Genomic DNA, 17,361 nt, shown 5'->3' with positions numbered 1-17,361 from the left:
AGACATTTCTAGTCTATTACCATTTCATCTGCTTAGCGAGCTCGATCACATCGCGTATTTTTGTCTGTTTCCTTATCCATTAGCTTTTCTTGCAATCTTTAACTGTTGTGCCCAAGAAGCACCTTTTCATGTCTAGTTGCGCAAGCTATCCATTTTAAAAAAAAAATATTTTACATAAAGAGTTCATGTTTCAGATACTTACGTGAGCGTTGGTAGCACACATGGGTTGAACACTTTACGCAGACAAAATGTGAGGTAGGTCACATGAAGATACTATTCAGGAATGCAAAAAGTGTCACCTGCATAAAATGAATATGTAATATTGTTTTAAAAAGGTTATTCACCAACATGTCTCATTTCATGTGTTATAAGATTACTAAGTTGCGAGCATCTATATGAACATACATTGCATTTATAAGGTTTTTCACTTGTTTGTGTCATTTTATGTGTTTTAAGATAACCAGATGTCAAGAATCTAAATGAACATACATTGCATTTGTAAGATTTTTCACCAGTATGTGTCATTTTATGTTTATTAAGACCACCGAGTCTCGAGGACCCATATGAACATACATTACATTTTTAAGGTTTTTCACCGGTATGCGTCATTTTATGTTTCTTAAGAACATCGAGTCTCGAGGACCCATATGAACATACATTGCATTTATAAGGTTTTTCACCGGTATGTGTCATTTTATGTTTATTAAGACCACCGAGTCTCGAGGACCCATATGAACATACATTACATTTATAAGGTTTTTCACCGGTATGTGTTATTTTATGTTTTTTAAGATCATCGAGTCTCGAGGACCCATATGAACATACATTGCATGTATAAGGTTTTTTACCGGTATGTGTCATTTTATGTTTTTTTAAATCATTGAGTCTCGAGGACCCATATGGACATATATTGCATTTGTAAGGTTTTTCACCGGTATGTGTCATTTTATGTCTTTTAAGATCTCCAATCTGCGAGCATCTATATGAACACACATTGCATTTATAAGGTTTTTCACCAGTATGTGTCATTTTATGTTTTATAAGATAACCAAGTTGCGAGCATCTATATGAACATACATTGCATTTATGAGGTTTTTCACCAGTATGTGCCATTTTATGTTTCTTAAGAACATCGAGTCTCGAGGACCCATATGAACATACATTACATTTATAAGGTTTTTCACCGGTATGTGTCATTTTATGTTTTTTAAGATCATTGAGTCTCGAGGACCCATATGAACATACATTACACGTATAAGGTTTTTCACGGGTATGTGTCATTTTATGTTTTTTAAGATTACTAGATATCGTACATCTATATGAACATAGTTTGCATTTATAAGATTTTTCACCAGTAATTGTCTTTGAATGTACTTTGACATTACTATGTTGCGAGCCTACTATGCTTTGATTTTGATCAGGAATCACGTCCATGTGCACCATTTTGTGAGTTTTTAGAGCATTTTCGCATCCGAAAACTTCGTTACAAATGCAGCAAATCAAATTACGTGAGAAATGGATTACCCTTCTAAGAATAAGTCGAATTTCCTTTGGAGCACCTCGTTCTAAGATTTCTCGTTTAATGCTATTCTCGTCTATCGTCATTTCTGAATACTGTATCGTTCTATCCTGGATGCCATCATCTAAAGATTGTTGATTCTCGTCTGTATCGAGATTCGTCGTGAAAAATCCCTTGGTAGAAACCTACACAAATTGTAATAATCGATATCAATATTATCACTTATGTTAATTTAATATTCAATTTGTTTCTTTGACGCTTTTGTTTTTCAGCACCTTCAGACAATATTAAATAGCGAAGTGAGAGTGAGATATTGTTATGGAATGATCCATAAGTTGGTCAAATGCACTTATATGTATGTATACATCATCTTCGAGAACAATAATTATATCGTGTTCTGTTTTAGTGTGTCGTTGGAGAGTGTCCACAGTGCCTGCCATGCTGAAAGTCAAAGCTAGAAAATGATATTCAAATTTCATCAAGCAACCTCGATCATTGACAGTATTTTAATATTAATTTCATACATCAGAATTCTACATGATGTAATAGATTATTAACGACAGGTACTATTCCGTATTGGAGAAAATGTGGCCAATAATTCCCAGTAGAAACCTTTACTGTTGGTTTCAATATCATATCGTGAATTTGGAACAAGATTATTAAAATTATCACCACTATCATTAATGTGCAAATAAATTAATTACGTTTGGCTTGTCCACTTTTGGGGCACACTTCGCTTTTGTGTATAAATTATTGATCGTTTAACGATAAAAAGTTATTTGAACACAAATATCCATTAACTTTTATTTGTCTAGTCTACAACAGATTAGGGTAAGGGGTCCAATCACTTATCTAACTAAAATATACGCTGCATGCAAGGAGAAGTGAACCAAGAATATCTTACTTTAGAGATGAATCTTTAACCACAGCACAAGACTACACTCATTAAAGATGGTATTTGTTTTTATAATATTAATAATTTATAACAAAGCACATGGGAGTCTTCAAATTTTATGTCAGGAGAAATATTGCTAGTTTCATGTCCACTTGGTTCGATTTGCATTAAATGTCATTTACCTTTCTGTTTGTTGTGAATCCACAACTATTTTTTTTTTTTGCTTAGATAGAACTTACGAAAGGGTTAACTGTCAAACCGAGCTGTGATACTGCGCATGCTTTTTGACATTTATGAACAGTATTTAGATAGGCAACCATGAATAGAGTGACGATCGAGCACCGATTCCAAATTGTCAAATTAATCTTTGACTTATGCGATGACGCTCGTTTTTGACTAAACGGATTGGTTAATAGACAAAATTGGCGTATATGGAGTCCAATCTAAGTGAGACCCTACAGACTCAATTACATCAAATAAATGCACTGCTTTTTGCGGTTCATATGCTGGTGAAACCATCGAACTTTATTTATCAAAAAATGAAGCCGGCACGCGTTACGGTCAATGGAGATCATTAGGCACTGGACATTGATTGATCAATGATATTTGTTGCTGTTGCATATATGAATGACATTGTTGCGGATAAGATGTAGTACATACCGGCTGAAGCTACGTAGTTATAACTGCTACCGAGGATGTTATACGTAGCTAAAATTTCAAGTAATTTATGGTTAATAAGTTTCTGATCAGCAATCACGTCCGTGTGAATCAGTTTGTTATTTTAGAGCCTTTCCGCATGCAAAACTGCGTTCTAAATGCTGCAAATCACATCACAGAAGTTCCGGTGGACGGAAGCCGCGACAGCCTTTATGGAAAGCATAAAAGAAGAGCTGCGGCTGACGGACACGGATTGGGGCTGTCCTCTTCCAAGATAGGGACGACGGCGATCGACACATCATTTTATACGCAAGTACCACAGCAATGAACAGGAGGCCCTCGAGATCATTTATGCTATCAAACGTTACAGGGTCTGCCTAGAAGAACGAGAGTTCACCCTGGTAATCGACAATAAGGGGCTCATTTGGCTCCAACAAGCGAAAGACCAAAGAGCGAAACTAACCCGATGGGCGATCCTATTATCAGAAATTTTTTTCACCATTACCAGCTGTCAAGGGAAAAATAACCAACTACCGGACGCTTTATCTCGGAACCAGAACCGTCGGAAGACATAGACATGGACGTATGAGCATACCAGAGGGTATCCGACAACAGATCCAACCCCCATGGCTTTAGTGCTGGAGTTACCAGACCTGGTGACCGGCATAGTACAAAACGAGACGATCAGGAGTCGGCCGAGATGATCATCGAAAGACCCAATCCAAGAGACGATACCTAGAGTGACGATCGAACTGAAATGCACGACTATGCCCTATGTCGAGTAGTAAAAGGCACAGATGCCTGATAACAGTACCACGATCGCAGCAGCGGGCAGTCACAAGGGCATACCATAACGACCATAAAGCATGTCACCCCGGAGCGGAAGAAACTAACAGGGCGATCGGACGACTATATTTCTGGAAGAAGCAACAAAAACAAGTAGACGATTACCTCGGCAGGTGTCGGACCTGCGCCACCAAGGAAAGGGGAGCTTTACAGACGGCAGCTACACAAAGGACGCATACAGAAGAGCTCCGCCCATGAGACATTGCATCCAATACCACTAATGGCAGTTTTCATTTACGCTGTGTATAAGACGGGAAAATATGAAGCAAATTAAGATCCTTCTAAACTTTAGGCTACAGTATGTGAGCATACATAATGATCAATATACCTCGCCCGGCAAATCTTTATGAATAGAACTACGCTGGAGCAATGCTAATAAAGTATCCGTATTTACTTAGCAAATCCGTTGTCGATTTACGCAAATTATAACTTTTTTTTAAATGCCTTAAGCCCTTGATGCTTCACATTTACTATCGAGTTTCATTCGCGAATTTGGCACTCAAACTAATCTACTTGATGCTAACCCAACTTATAACTGCATTTTATCGCAAAATTGCGTTTAGCGATAACTCTCATTTTTGCTTAACGGATTTGTTAATAAGGAAAATTTCCTACACGGAAAAATACCAATGCATAAGACTTTTTATAATTTATTACATTCACAAAAATCCATTATTTGGTGCGGTTTACACGCTGGTGGCATCGCCGTACAATTCTTCAAAAATGGGGCCAATGCTCATGTTAACGTCAATGGATATCCTTGTCGACCCATGATTAATAGGTACTTTGTGTTAAATATGGAATCATTCGAAAGAACAGTGATTTCAACAGGAAGTGCCATACAGCTACTGCAACTATCGCTTTATTTGAATCAAGATTTGGCGATAAATTCATTTTGAGAAATCGACCTGGAAGGGCCACCTAGAAGGGCAATTTTTGATCGATCCAGTATGGAAGTCATTGCGTGAGAAAGTGATTAGAATGTATGAGAAATTTAAGTTCTAGATAGATTTTGATAACAGCGTCTGAAAGTGGCGGAGGCTTTTGAGCTTCATAAGATTCGACGGTTGAGGCGCTAATTTTGACAGATGGTAAACAGATTAAATATCGGAACGTAACGTTGAAAGGCTTAACCGATTAACTGACACCTACTATTTACTAATTAATTACCACATTTAAATATCATGATAATCATATCTAATGGCCAACTAATGAAAACGTGCCGTCGCGTTGTTATCACTAAATGAGAACACAATCACTGCTGACCTCGATCTTGAAATTACCACATTTAAATAACACGTTAATTATATCGAATAGCCAAGTACTCCAAACTCGCCAGTCGCGGTGTTAGCACTAAATGAGTTAAAGACGGTTCGGATCAGGCGAGAAGTTTATTGGAGTGGCGAGAAATTTAGTAACTAAACGTGTACGAACAGACGAATTGAGTCAAGTACTTAAGTAAAATCATTTAGTCGAATCAATACATTTTGTTGTAATTTCTCGGTCGAGTAGCGACCACCACCACCTCACTAAAAACCAAACAAGTGATGATATCGAAATCGAATTGAACTCTATACTTCGAGAATTTGGGTGGAATCATGGGACAATATGACCAAAATCGGTTAATTGTTCGCACATGGTTACTCATGAATTATAGGTATCGGTTACTACGCTATAATATACCTACCTAATTCTACTGAACTCCTAGTGTATAAATGTCTAAAATATTAATATTAACATCTAACTAATCGTCATATAAATGCAGAAGAATCTCAATTTTTCTAAATCATAAAAATATTATAATATTCATAGGTGACGCAATATTATGTTGAGAAAATGACATACGTACGGAATATAATAAATTAATGACTACCATTTTTAGGTTAGGTCCTGTCTGGACAGTTATTACCTACTTTGACAGATCGTGGGAAGAGGTTTGACGTTTCAGACCAAACCACTTCTGACGGTCAGAAAATGGTTTAAAGTTTGCTGGTACAGTGAACTAAACGTTAAATCTAAAACTATTCCGGTTTACTTACAACGCATGCGCAGTGCGCCAGTTTTGACCTGTCAAACTGTTTACGAACGCCTAAAATTATGTTGTCATGCAGCATGGTAGATAATTTAGTAAAGTTTGAGGCATACAACAATAATTTGTTACAAAAAGGTTTAAAAATACATTAATTGGTCTATTCTCACCCCATTTCACGCAGATATTGCTTTTGTTTATGGTATTTTATGGCTGTAAGTAGTTTTTTTATAGACAATAGGCTTACCTAGTTTTACCTACCAAAAAGGACTCACGGGCGATTAATTGTATTAACCATTCAATTAATCGAAATTTTAGATAATCGCATTATTATTGCCTTACATTTGAATGATTGTGATGTATAAATCATCATATTTAAATATACTTACGTGATTTAGCAAAGATTTATATACCAACTCAATACTGTCTCAAAATATCTGTTTTAGCAATCGCCAATGACTCGAATCTACTCCACAATCAATAAGTGAAACAAGTTTGACCGAATTATATTATAATAGTTTCTTATGAACTTTCAAAGATGCATTACAAATTCAAGCCTTCATATAAGACGGCATCAAGGAAAGAAAACGGCACATATACACATACGTACAATTGAACGTACCTGATGTATTGGCCTGTCATCTGAATTCAAATTACCCGGTAGAGGATATTCATCATCATATAATGGATGTGAAACATCTTCAAAAATGTCGCGCTTGACGACGGCTTGTTGATCATCTGTCTCAGATTTGATATTAGAGAGGTCCGCCATATTAAGGTACTGAAAGAAGCATTATTACATTTTGTAAAAACGGTGAAAATAGTTTCGGGTCAAGTAGGAGAAAGGAGGGAGACTTGATCCCCGTTTTATGTTTGTTGTTATAACTTTTCTCCTACTGTGATTGTAGTAATTCTTTCTAACCTAATAGTTGCAAAATTTATATAGGTATTCGTTTATAATTCACAAAATGTGGATAACTGATTTTTAAAATATATATTTAACAAAATTTCAGGTAAGGGAAAAGTGACCCTCATTGGGGGTGACTTGATCACTACATATGAGAGATTTGATTAGGCGGGATCCCACATATTATGCATGATTGTCATAATCATAAATAATAGGTCTAATTATAAAAAGAAATTGTTTTATTGACTTTTAACTCTACCTAATAATATATGCTTTTAATAATTAAATCAACGCACATCATTCAACATTAAAATTGCGAAGAGACTTTGGAAAAAGGAATTCGCTTGCTAATAGACTTAAAAATTGGTTAAGGTACATTTTTTACAATCTGATAGCTCGCTACATCACCTATGTCTTCGACTGCAGGCCATTTAAATGTCTTGTGATCACGTTTTCTGGCAAATTTCACATTAAATCTCTTTGCTGTCTGTTGCTAAATCTGCCTAACGTACGATGTAGCTTCTTTTTGTGTGAAATAAAGTTGACAATTAATTATCCAATCATCTACCGTAAGCTCAAAGTCATCATCGCCGTCTAATTCGCACTTTGTTGAGAAATCAGCTTCAAGGACTCATCACTTAGGTTGTAAAGAGAATCACGCGATGGACAAACGGGAACATCATCTTCCGATGAACTCTGATGAAGGTTATAAACTTATTTTTGCTTTTCTGATTTCCATTTTATTTTCTTTGTTCCCTTGCCATATATTATGCCTCAATAGCCTATCGATACTAACTATGGGAGACAGTGGCGCACCCAGGGGGGGGGGGCAGGGGGCCCTGGCACCCCCCAAAATAAAAATTATCAGAATGTAATTCACCAGCACCTTTTTAGAAAAATTTCTTAGATTTTAATTTCTAACACAAAAATTTCGAAATACTAATGTCGGGTTTTTTTAGAAACCCAATCCCTAATGGAACTGTCAAAAAATTTTCCGTGTCCACCCGAATTCCGGAGTGGTATAGGTCATAGCTTGGGAGGGCTGACAGGGCTCTAGCCTGGGGGCCCGGCGTGTCGGGTTGACCAGATAAGTGAGATAAACACACATCATAAATTAGCTTTAATAGTTTAAAAAAGTCGCCTGCGGTGCTATTATACTACATGGTGACACGGCCCCAAAATGTAGGCCCTCAGCCGGCATTTTTCCTTAATAAATTAGTGACGTCACAACTTTTCGATCCGATCGTGAATGTCGATTTTACTGAAAAATACGTGCCCAATCTCTAAACAAAGCTATTGTTATTGTGTATTGAGTCCCGTAGTACAGTCTGAGTGACGTATAGCCCCTCAGAATGAACTACGGATGAATTTTTTTTTTTTTTTTTTTTTCAAGGGGACCAAATGGTCTTATAAGGTGGAATGTAAGTAATTGAAATGTATAGGATTAAGGTTAAAAATAGATAATAAATTGTAAACGACTTATGAGATATCATTTGCTAAACATTGTAAATAAATGTCCATTTCTATTTAATCTGATTTTGAATTATATAAAAATAAATTTTATTTTTCTAAATTAAGTCGCGATGTTTTCGCCGCGGCCAAAGTCAAATGCCTTAAATAAATAAATTGTGATATCAAATATTGTCGTAATTAAAATCTAATGATTACGTTTTGTAAGTACTGATTACGCACACTTAATTTAAATAATAAATTAATATTTCGAATCGTAATAAAAAGGGTACCAATTTAAGTACCTACTTTTGTAAAAGTTAAATGAAGGAATTTCGAAAATGGAAATTCTGATAATGTAAGTCTAAGGACTCGGTTGCTCTCTTAATTTACGAATAAAAATTATTCTTTAGATCTGTCAATTAACCTCGACAGATCAATATTAAATTACCCAAAATAGGTAATTTTCAAACTCAACAAATGAAGACTTGTCATAGAAATTTTGATTGAAACTAATGTTATACCTTTAAGTTGAAGTGTTCTATAAATATAATTGAATAAATTTTAATCGCAACCCTTTCCCGCTATCCGTAATTGGCCCGCAAAAGTTCTGCATAAAAGAAACGAACAACTTCGATTTCTGCCATTCTTATTACATCTGCGCTCTTGGACGGTGATTTTAATGATTCACGCCTCTGTTGCGTATTATTTTTAGCGAAAATATTTTCATTTTTCCTTTCCGTTAGCTCGATAAACGAACCAACAGATATTTGGACAATTTGTGTCAAAAGCCCCATAAGGACTTTCACGATTGTTATTAAACTTGTACCGCCTATAGGTATTAATTAAATATATATTTTTATTCTATTGAATGATCATAATTTTCCGGAAAAGCCGGGAAATAAACAGCTTTTCTATGATTGGTCCGAAACTTTGGCCATTAGCTCTGTGGAGGGATAGAACGGTCTCCTATTGGTTCATATTTCGAATGACGTCAAAATCTCGGGTTTTTCCCGCTGTGAGTCTATATAACGGTCTGCATTTTATGTACCGGCAGTCGTCGGTTTTTCAGTATTCGCGGGAGGTTGTGCCCGGAGGCGATCCGAATTCGCTTAGTTTTGGATATTTCTCCGATATTCATTCGGGAGATATTTCGGTCGCGTCGTAGTCTGACGTCACGGCGTGTCACGAGTTGAAACGTCATCGTAAGCGACACGTGGTTCGAGCTGTCAGATGATATAGTAAACATATCGTCATAGTACACGTCATCTATTCGCGATCTATTATATAGATAAAAGGAGCATAGCTTCTTAAAGTTTACGGTCGGCGACTCTTAGTTATAAGTGTGTAATCGTACATTAATTAAACATAAAATAATTATAATTGATTAACTTTATTTAATAATTAATTTAAATAAGAGTATAAAATAATTATGTAATTATTCGAAATTAAACTAAAGTGTATAATTGTCGATTATAATTAATTAAGAAAAGAAATTAAATTTGTTATCGAGAATAATTTAATAAATAATTTGAATTGAATTACCAAAAGGAGTTTTCATTTTCATTTTGAAAAACAACCAACGAAACATTTCGTGAAAAACATCTAATACTAAGGGAAGTGACAGATAGTCAGCTGTCTTTGACGTTTACGTAAATATTTACGAAAATAAGTTCGATCTGAAAGACAATCGGATAATTAATGATCTAGGTGCTAACCTATCACTAGGTAGTGGTCCTAAATAATATAAAGTTAAATAATAATGATCAAGTGTATTCCAAAAGTGTCAATCGAGAACTTTAGTTGATCACCCTCTCCCCGAATAGTATCGAGCTAGCCAAACAAAGGTTCTTAATCGGTCCGAAGGCAGGACCGGTTGTAGATAAAGTACCTTTGAGACTATTCCCGGACCGGGGTGAACGTCAATGGCCATGAACATTTTCAATTACTTATATAATTGTGCAATATATTTTTTGATTATTATGTGTCGATACTCGACAGCTCCATTATTAAAGTAGATGTATTAAAAATTTCCAATAATTCACTGTATAAGTACCCTTAATTTGAACTAAAACACAATTTGGAAAACGTTAATTTAGTGTTTCACACTGCCTTTAATCTTAGCGGTAGGTAGGGGGGCCGCCAAATATCCTTGCCTGAGGGCCCGTATCAGGATGTGGGGACCATGGTGTAGGTACACCGAGGGCAATATACAAAAGACCGATAAACGAGAAATTAGGCTGTGAAGAAGAAAAAGAGCTTATGGGACTAATTTACATTCTCCTCATTGCCCCCCCCCCCCAATATTAAATCTTGAGTGCGCCACTGATGGGAGATGTGATCCCTAGGGATCTAGTGTTCCACAGTAAACATGATCAAGTGTCGCCAATATTTGTAAAATCAAAATTATTTATTTAAAACAGTAACTACAAACGAAATTAAAATAACTACTAACAGCAAATAAATCTTGAATATATACATATAGACTGAATAAATACAGCAATCACTCACCGTTATGTAAAAAGCAGATATTGAAGTTTAAAGATTTAGAAAAAAACTTGTCTAAATTGTCAAAAAGAGTTCGATCAGATGTGCTCTTTACTCAATTGATTTCGACAGCTCTGAATATACTCTAACGTCTATGATATATGGCGGGCAGCCAGTGTTACCAACATTGAAAGATTTTTTTACATAATTACTTCTTCTTCTTTCTTTGTTCTTAAGTTCTTGGTGGGTGCACAAGTCTCCCAGGGGATAATGTCTCCCTCCCTTCCCCTAACCGCAATATAACATTGTATAATATTTTTATAGGTTTAATATCATACAATCCACGTCGCAGTTTACTCGAGCATAAATGTCCATTCAGTATTTTTTAGTACTTTAGTAAAATCATTTAGTCGTTTCAATCCATTGTATTGTAATTTTTCGGTCGAGTAGCGACCCGCACTACGACTAGCGACTCTCAATAAATATCAAACAAGTGATGATATCGAATCGAACTCTATGCATAGAAAATTTGGGTGGAATTATGTGACAATACGACCAAAAGCGGTTTATTGTTCACATATGGTTACTAATGAATAATAGGTATCGGTTACTACGCTATAATATGCCTACCAAATTCTACTGAACTCCTGCTGTGTACATGTCTAAAATATTAATATGAACATCTCACGATATATGTATACAGAAGAATGTCAACTTTTATTAATCGTAAATGTCGAGAAAATAACATAGGTACGGAATATAATAATCATTTTTAGGTTAGGTCCTGTCTGGACAGTTATTACTTTGACAGATCGTGACAAGTGGTTTGACGTTTCAGACCACTTCTGATGGTCAGAAAATGGTTTAAAGTTTGCTGGTACCTACAGTGAACTAAATCTTAAACTATTCCGGTTTGAAATAGAATTGGTCTATTCATCATATTTAAATATACTTACGTGATTTAACAAAAGATTTATATACCTACTCAATACTGTCTCAAAATATCTGTTTTAGCAATCGCCAATAACTCGAATCTACTCCGCAATCAATAAATGAAACAAGTTTGACCGAATCATAATATAATCGTTCCTTATGAGGTTGCAAAGATGCATTACAAAATAAAACCTTCAATGTAAGACGGCATCAAGGGAAGAAAACGGCACATATACCTACCTACAATTGAACGTACCTGATGTATTGGCCTGTAATCTGAATTCGAACAACCCGGTTCAGGGTATGAATCATCATATAATGGGTGTGATATATCTTCAATAACCTCGCGCTTGACGACAGCTTGTTGATCATCTGTCTCAGATTTTATATTAGAGAGGTCCGCCACATTAAGGTACTGAAAAAAGCATTATTACATTTTGTAAACACGGTGAAAACAGTTGCGGGTCACGTAATCACCATATAACATTGTATAATATTTATATTTAACAAGAATTAGTAGATAAACAAACCTAACCTTTAATATCACAGATGTATCGTAGCTGTCAAATTGTATAAACATGTAATTTTTTGAAACAATGTTTAATGTCACCTATGTTCCTACATTGTTTGTAAAAAAGCCACAGTTTATAATATTAAACTAACCGTTGTTATTTTCAATGTAAATTGATTGTAAAAGATTTCACTTTTTAAAAACTAACCTCGAAATTGCAACTTGAAACGTCCGCATTCTCTTGCTTTACATGATTGCGAGGGTCCGGGTTATTTGGATGGCTAGTCAGCGTATCAAACAAAGGCTTGCCTTCTATGTCGGAGTGTACTCCATCACATTCTTGCTTTACATCCATGTTAAGTGTAAATATGGCAGGGACAACGTGAGAGATACATTCAGGTTAATGTTAGAAAAGTGTTGCCACAATACTGAAAAATGTTTACCATCGAAACTAATATTAATTTATAATAGATAAAACACTAACTTGACACGGTGACACACTTCAATAATAATTATAAATGTTTTGTTGTCAAAACAAAACAATGGAGCGAAAATTATAACCAGCATTTCCTCAATCATAACGAGATAATCGCATGTCGGTATTCAAATGGCAAAATGCACATCTGCATTTTTTCTATTTTCAAGTTTTCTTCCACAGACATATTATATTAATCATCAACGCGGCAAAAGAACATAATATCTGTCAATGCAATACAAACAAAATGCCACCCGTATTTTGAGTCAGGCACACGGACATTGGGTGTGATATGCACCATACACACACATTGTCAAAAGACATGGCCTTTTGACAATGTCTTATTCGTTATACAACTACTTGAGCCTTGACTGAATGGGTTGGCAATAAAGTGTTATTGTATTATTTGATTTTTTATTATATAGGTTAAAAATAATCAGTGCATGTATTGAGATATCCCGGTTCCTGTGGCTAGCTCGGGATGTTGGTAGGTCCCGGGATTCACAACAATTAAATTTCCTTCTTTCTTTGTTGAACACGTGGCTTTATATTTTCAACGTTTATTTTCACAAAGAAACTTATTTTTAACAGTATTCAAATTAATCTTTTATTGTTACGTTCCTAATGAAAGGAGTTTTACCTACCATTAAAACTCTTATTATTCTTGTTGACTCTGAAGTCCCTTGAGATGTTGATCGTATTTTTGCCTTGTGTTCTTCTGCGCTGGCCTTTTTTTACCCCCTTTTCTTCTCGATTATTTACCTCTCTGGTTGTTCATCTTGTTTTTTACCGGCTGGCAGGACTGACGCTTGTATTGTGGCGTGCTTTGTCTTTGGTATTCAATTTGATATGTCTCAAGGAAACCAGGTAGGTGTTCTCTGGACTTCAGAGTCAACAAGAATAATAAGAGTTTTAATGGTAGGTAAAACTCCTTTCATTATTCGCTATTGACTCTGAAGTCCCTTGAGATATCTGTTTGTTATCACCTGGTAAAGCAAGATAGATCCTGCAAGATAAGGTGGATGAACCTAACATGAGAATCAGGTATAACATCTCCTTGCTTTTAGGCTCAGTGTACCGGGCTGAATAGAGAGGTCAGCATATTTTGTTCCCCCGCTGTAGAAGTCTGTGTGTCTATCGGTCTCTGGTAAAATGTCTTAAAAGTAGCTTCTTGGCGCCAATTACCTCTCTGCAGGATGTCATCTATGGGGTAGTTCTCTAACCAATTTAGAGAGGCGACTGCTGATCGAGTACTGCCTGGTGATTCCTGTACCCCTGCATCAGCGAGTACTGACTTCACCCAATTTCCAATGACTGCTCGAGTCGCAGGTTTTGGGGGGCCTCTTGACGAGATAAATAATGCCGGAATATTACCACCCTCTTCTCTTCTCTCATTGGAAACGCAGATAAGTTTTCGTAGCCAAAAAACTGAATCGATGTTTTGGCAACTGGAAGCGCTTAATTTCCATCCAGATTGGCGGTGCCTTGATGTGTCCGTCTTGGAACCAAACACTGGCCATAGAATTATATGGTCGCCATTATCGACTAGGCCATTATCCGCTATACTGAGTAGGGTAAGGTCATGAAGCCGTCGTCCCGATGCGAGTAATAATAGTATAGCTGTTCTGCGTGAAACCTCATATAGGTTGTATACTAGTGGTGTTGTTTTCTTGAGGTAGTCCACGATTATTCTAGGATCCCAAATCGGTGGTTTTGTAGGTCTAGTCTTGCGGGTGGATATGGCTTTTAACATATGACGCACTACTATGTTACTGCTGATGTCTTTACTGATCATAGGTTTGCAAAAGGTAGCTATGGCTGACTTATGTACAAGAATAGTGTTATATGAAAGACCTTCCTTATTGTATAAGTGACCCAGGTATCTAGCCACTTCAATCGGCTAGGGGGTATTATAGCTTATCGTGTTGGCCATGCACCATGTCTTCCATTTGTCCCATGCCGGTCTATAAGTCTTCAAAGTGGATGGTCGCCAGCCAGAAGTGAGAAGTGATCTGTCCTCTACCGACCAGCTAGAAACTAACTCTGCCCACCCAAAATTATCCATAACTGGAGTGATAGGTCCCGGACTTGTGGAGGTGGATGGTTTGTCACTGTATCCACTAGAAATGACTCCAAGTGCGGGATCGGGTAGGGGGGTTCCAGTGATCTCTGCTGTAGGTCTGCGCTCCAAAAACACTTCTTCCACCATGGGGCCACTAGTAAATATTTTCCCCTTGCCATGTTCAGGTGTGCCAATACTTGTGGAATTAGATTCGGTGGCGGGAATATCCAGGCTAGTTTGAAGTCCCACTGTCGACTGAAGGCATCGTGGAACAGTGCAAGAGCATCGTTCGGATTTCGTGAGACATAGGTTGCGACAACATGGGCTGTGTTGGACGCGAACAGGTCTACGTCTGGGAGTCCCCATCTTTGAAATAGGGGAGCTGTAGCCGCCATAACTAGGTGCCATTCAGGGATAATTTTGCTGCGTGAGAGATGGTCTGCCACGCAGTTGTATTTTCCTGGAAGGTATACTGGCCTGGTTGGCGATTTCCAGGATCTGTCGGCAAAGACTTAGTAGGCTTGCGGACTTTGTGCCCCCTTCGTTGTTGATGTAGGCCACCACTGTTTTGTTGTCGGTTTGTAGGAGTAATTCTGATCCCCTGAGCGTTTGTTCCCGGAGTTGTATGGCTGAAAGTACCGCAAACAGCTCTTTTCGGTTGGAGTGCCACGTGGATTGGCGTTTTGTCCATGTACCTGATAGGTGGTACTCGTCTAACTGCGCTCCCCAGCCTGAATCGGCTGCGTCTGTGGTGAGGAAGTGATTGTAGGTTGCCCTGTGAATCTTTCCTGAGGAGCCCACCGCTCGAATCCACCACATGATGTCCTCTCGAGCTTGTGGAGGAATCGATGCTGATTTGTGAGGGTGGCTCCTCGATAATTGAGCGCTCGTACGTTGTAGACGTCGGCAATGCAACCTCCCCTGTGGAGTGACGAAGGTTGCAAAGTTGAGTCGCCCGAGGAGGCGTTGGGCCTGCCTGAGCGACCAACTGCCTTTTTGGATCTGCAATTGCAGGTGGTGACGAAGTGATGTGCACTTCTCTGTTGATAGATATTTCCGATTGTTGTGAGTATCCCACGTGATACCCAAGAACTCCCGCTGTTGGCTTGGAATCAGACAAGATTTTTTCTTGTTGATTATCCAGCCTAGAGCTTGCATGAAATCTATCATATAAGTCAGTTGCGACAGGAGAATCTCTCTGGACTGATTTGCCATGAGAAAGTCGTCTAAGTAAGTGACGATTCTCATACCCTTTCCCCGGAGGTGTTCGGCCACCCAGTTTGTTAACGAGGCAAACAGTCTTGGTGCTGCCGACAGTCCGAATGGAAGGCACGTGAATTGAAGGAGTTCTCCTTGGTAAACTAGCCGAAGAAATCGGCGATGTTGTATAGCTATAGGTACATGTAGGTACGCTTAGCTTAGGTCTATTTTTACTAACCAGTCTTCCCTTTGCAGGAATGTTGGGACCTTGAAGTGGTGGAACAGTTTGAACGGCCTTGGTTGTAGGAAACCGTTTAGGCATTTTAGGTTGAAGACGGGTCGTTGACTGCCGTCTTGCTTCCTTACTAGGAACAGGGTTGAGAGGAAGCTTGGAGATGGTTCTGCCAATTCCATTACTCCCGATTCCTTCAGTTCCGCGATTTGTGAAGTGATCTCCGGCGATTGTCGCGTTTGGAAATCCTTCTGGAATTGCACGGAAGGCATTATTAGAGGGGGTTTCTTTATAAACGGAATACGGGTTCCCGTTATTATTTTTAATAATGGTGGTGGTGCACCCTTGGCCTGCCAGATTTCCTGGAAATGCTGGAGGCGTCCCCCTTTGAACGTGGTGAGGGAGACCCGGTCACCTGCGTCTTGGGTAAGTGCCCCTTGCACCACCTCGGTTATCTCTGGGAAAACCTCGGTTGGATGGGCGTGGGCCTCTCGGCAGGCCACCCCTAACCTGGTCTGGTATCCTCCTCGTATATCCCTGCCTCCGAAAGGTGTCCTTGCGTCCACCTGACGAAGTGCTAGGTTGACTCTCCCTGACCTGGTCAACCACTTTGGTGGTCTGATCGAAGACCTTCTCACGACCCCCACCTCTCTCTAGGAATACCGCCAGTTTATCTTTATTGAAGATGTGTTCGGCGCTAGGTGGGATCTTGTTAAGAGCCTCTCGGGTGAAGGTGTCTCTTATACCGGAGAGGATTTTCTTCCGCCTCGTCTAAACTAACTCTGCCCGCTTTCCACAAAGGATTCGGGTGACGTCTTCAGACACTTTGTTGAGTGCTGAAGAGGGCCCGAACTCGTTTACGACCGTCTCAAAAAGAGCCGTACCGATGGTGTGGTCGCTGACAGAGTCGACCACTCGCTGCAACGCGTCCCGAATACACTCTTTTTGAGCGAGCATCGCATTTTGGAGGCCGGCAATCGTACGCTCCATTAAATGTATTGTTTGCGATGAATGGTCGTAGGGGCGTAACTCATCGTTGAGTCCCAATTCAACGAAAGACGGGGCCGCCAAATATTGTTTTTGGGTTTCAGCGTAGCGAACCCCCGCCCAATTATCTGTGTCGAACAGTTGGAGCCTGGTAAGTTCCGCTACCCGAGCT

At 38.4% G+C, this 17,361-nt stretch overlaps 2 protein-coding genes across 2 annotated transcripts in view; both read right to left on the bottom strand.

The window, feature by feature from the left end:
* The window catches only part of LOC147077266 (uncharacterized), a 38,101-nt gene extending 25,485 nt beyond the window's left edge, over positions 1–12,616 (bottom strand). The window contains exons 1-4 of the mRNA XM_085941037.1: positions 12,442–12,616; positions 11,979–12,137; positions 6,569–6,727; positions 1,525–1,704 (exon numbers count right to left, since the gene is read on the bottom strand). Of these exons, the coding sequence (XP_085797163.1) occupies positions 1,525–1,704; positions 6,569–6,727; positions 11,979–12,137; positions 12,442–12,588 (645 nt within the window). The 5' untranslated portion in view covers positions 12,589–12,616. The remainder of the gene's footprint in view (positions 1–1,524; positions 1,705–6,568; positions 6,728–11,978; positions 12,138–12,441) is intronic.
* A 2,562-nt stretch (positions 12,617–15,178) lies between these two features.
* Positions 15,179–16,018, bottom strand: LOC147077265 (uncharacterized). The gene has a single exon (XM_085941036.1). It carries the CDS (start codon positions 16,016–16,018, stop codon positions 15,179–15,181), a length of 840 nt encoding a protein of 279 aa, XP_085797162.1.
* Between the last annotated feature and the right edge of the window lie 1,343 nt (positions 16,019–17,361).

The sequence above is a fragment of the Rhyacophila brunnea genome, unplaced genomic scaffold, assembly GCF_057557595.1.
Source record: "Rhyacophila brunnea isolate RB1 unplaced genomic scaffold, BYU_Rbru_1.0 scaffold_13, whole genome shotgun sequence".
Classification (NCBI taxonomy): domain Eukaryota; kingdom Metazoa; phylum Arthropoda; class Insecta; order Trichoptera; family Rhyacophilidae; genus Rhyacophila; species Rhyacophila brunnea.
This window is presented reverse-complemented; position numbering and strand designations above follow the sequence as displayed.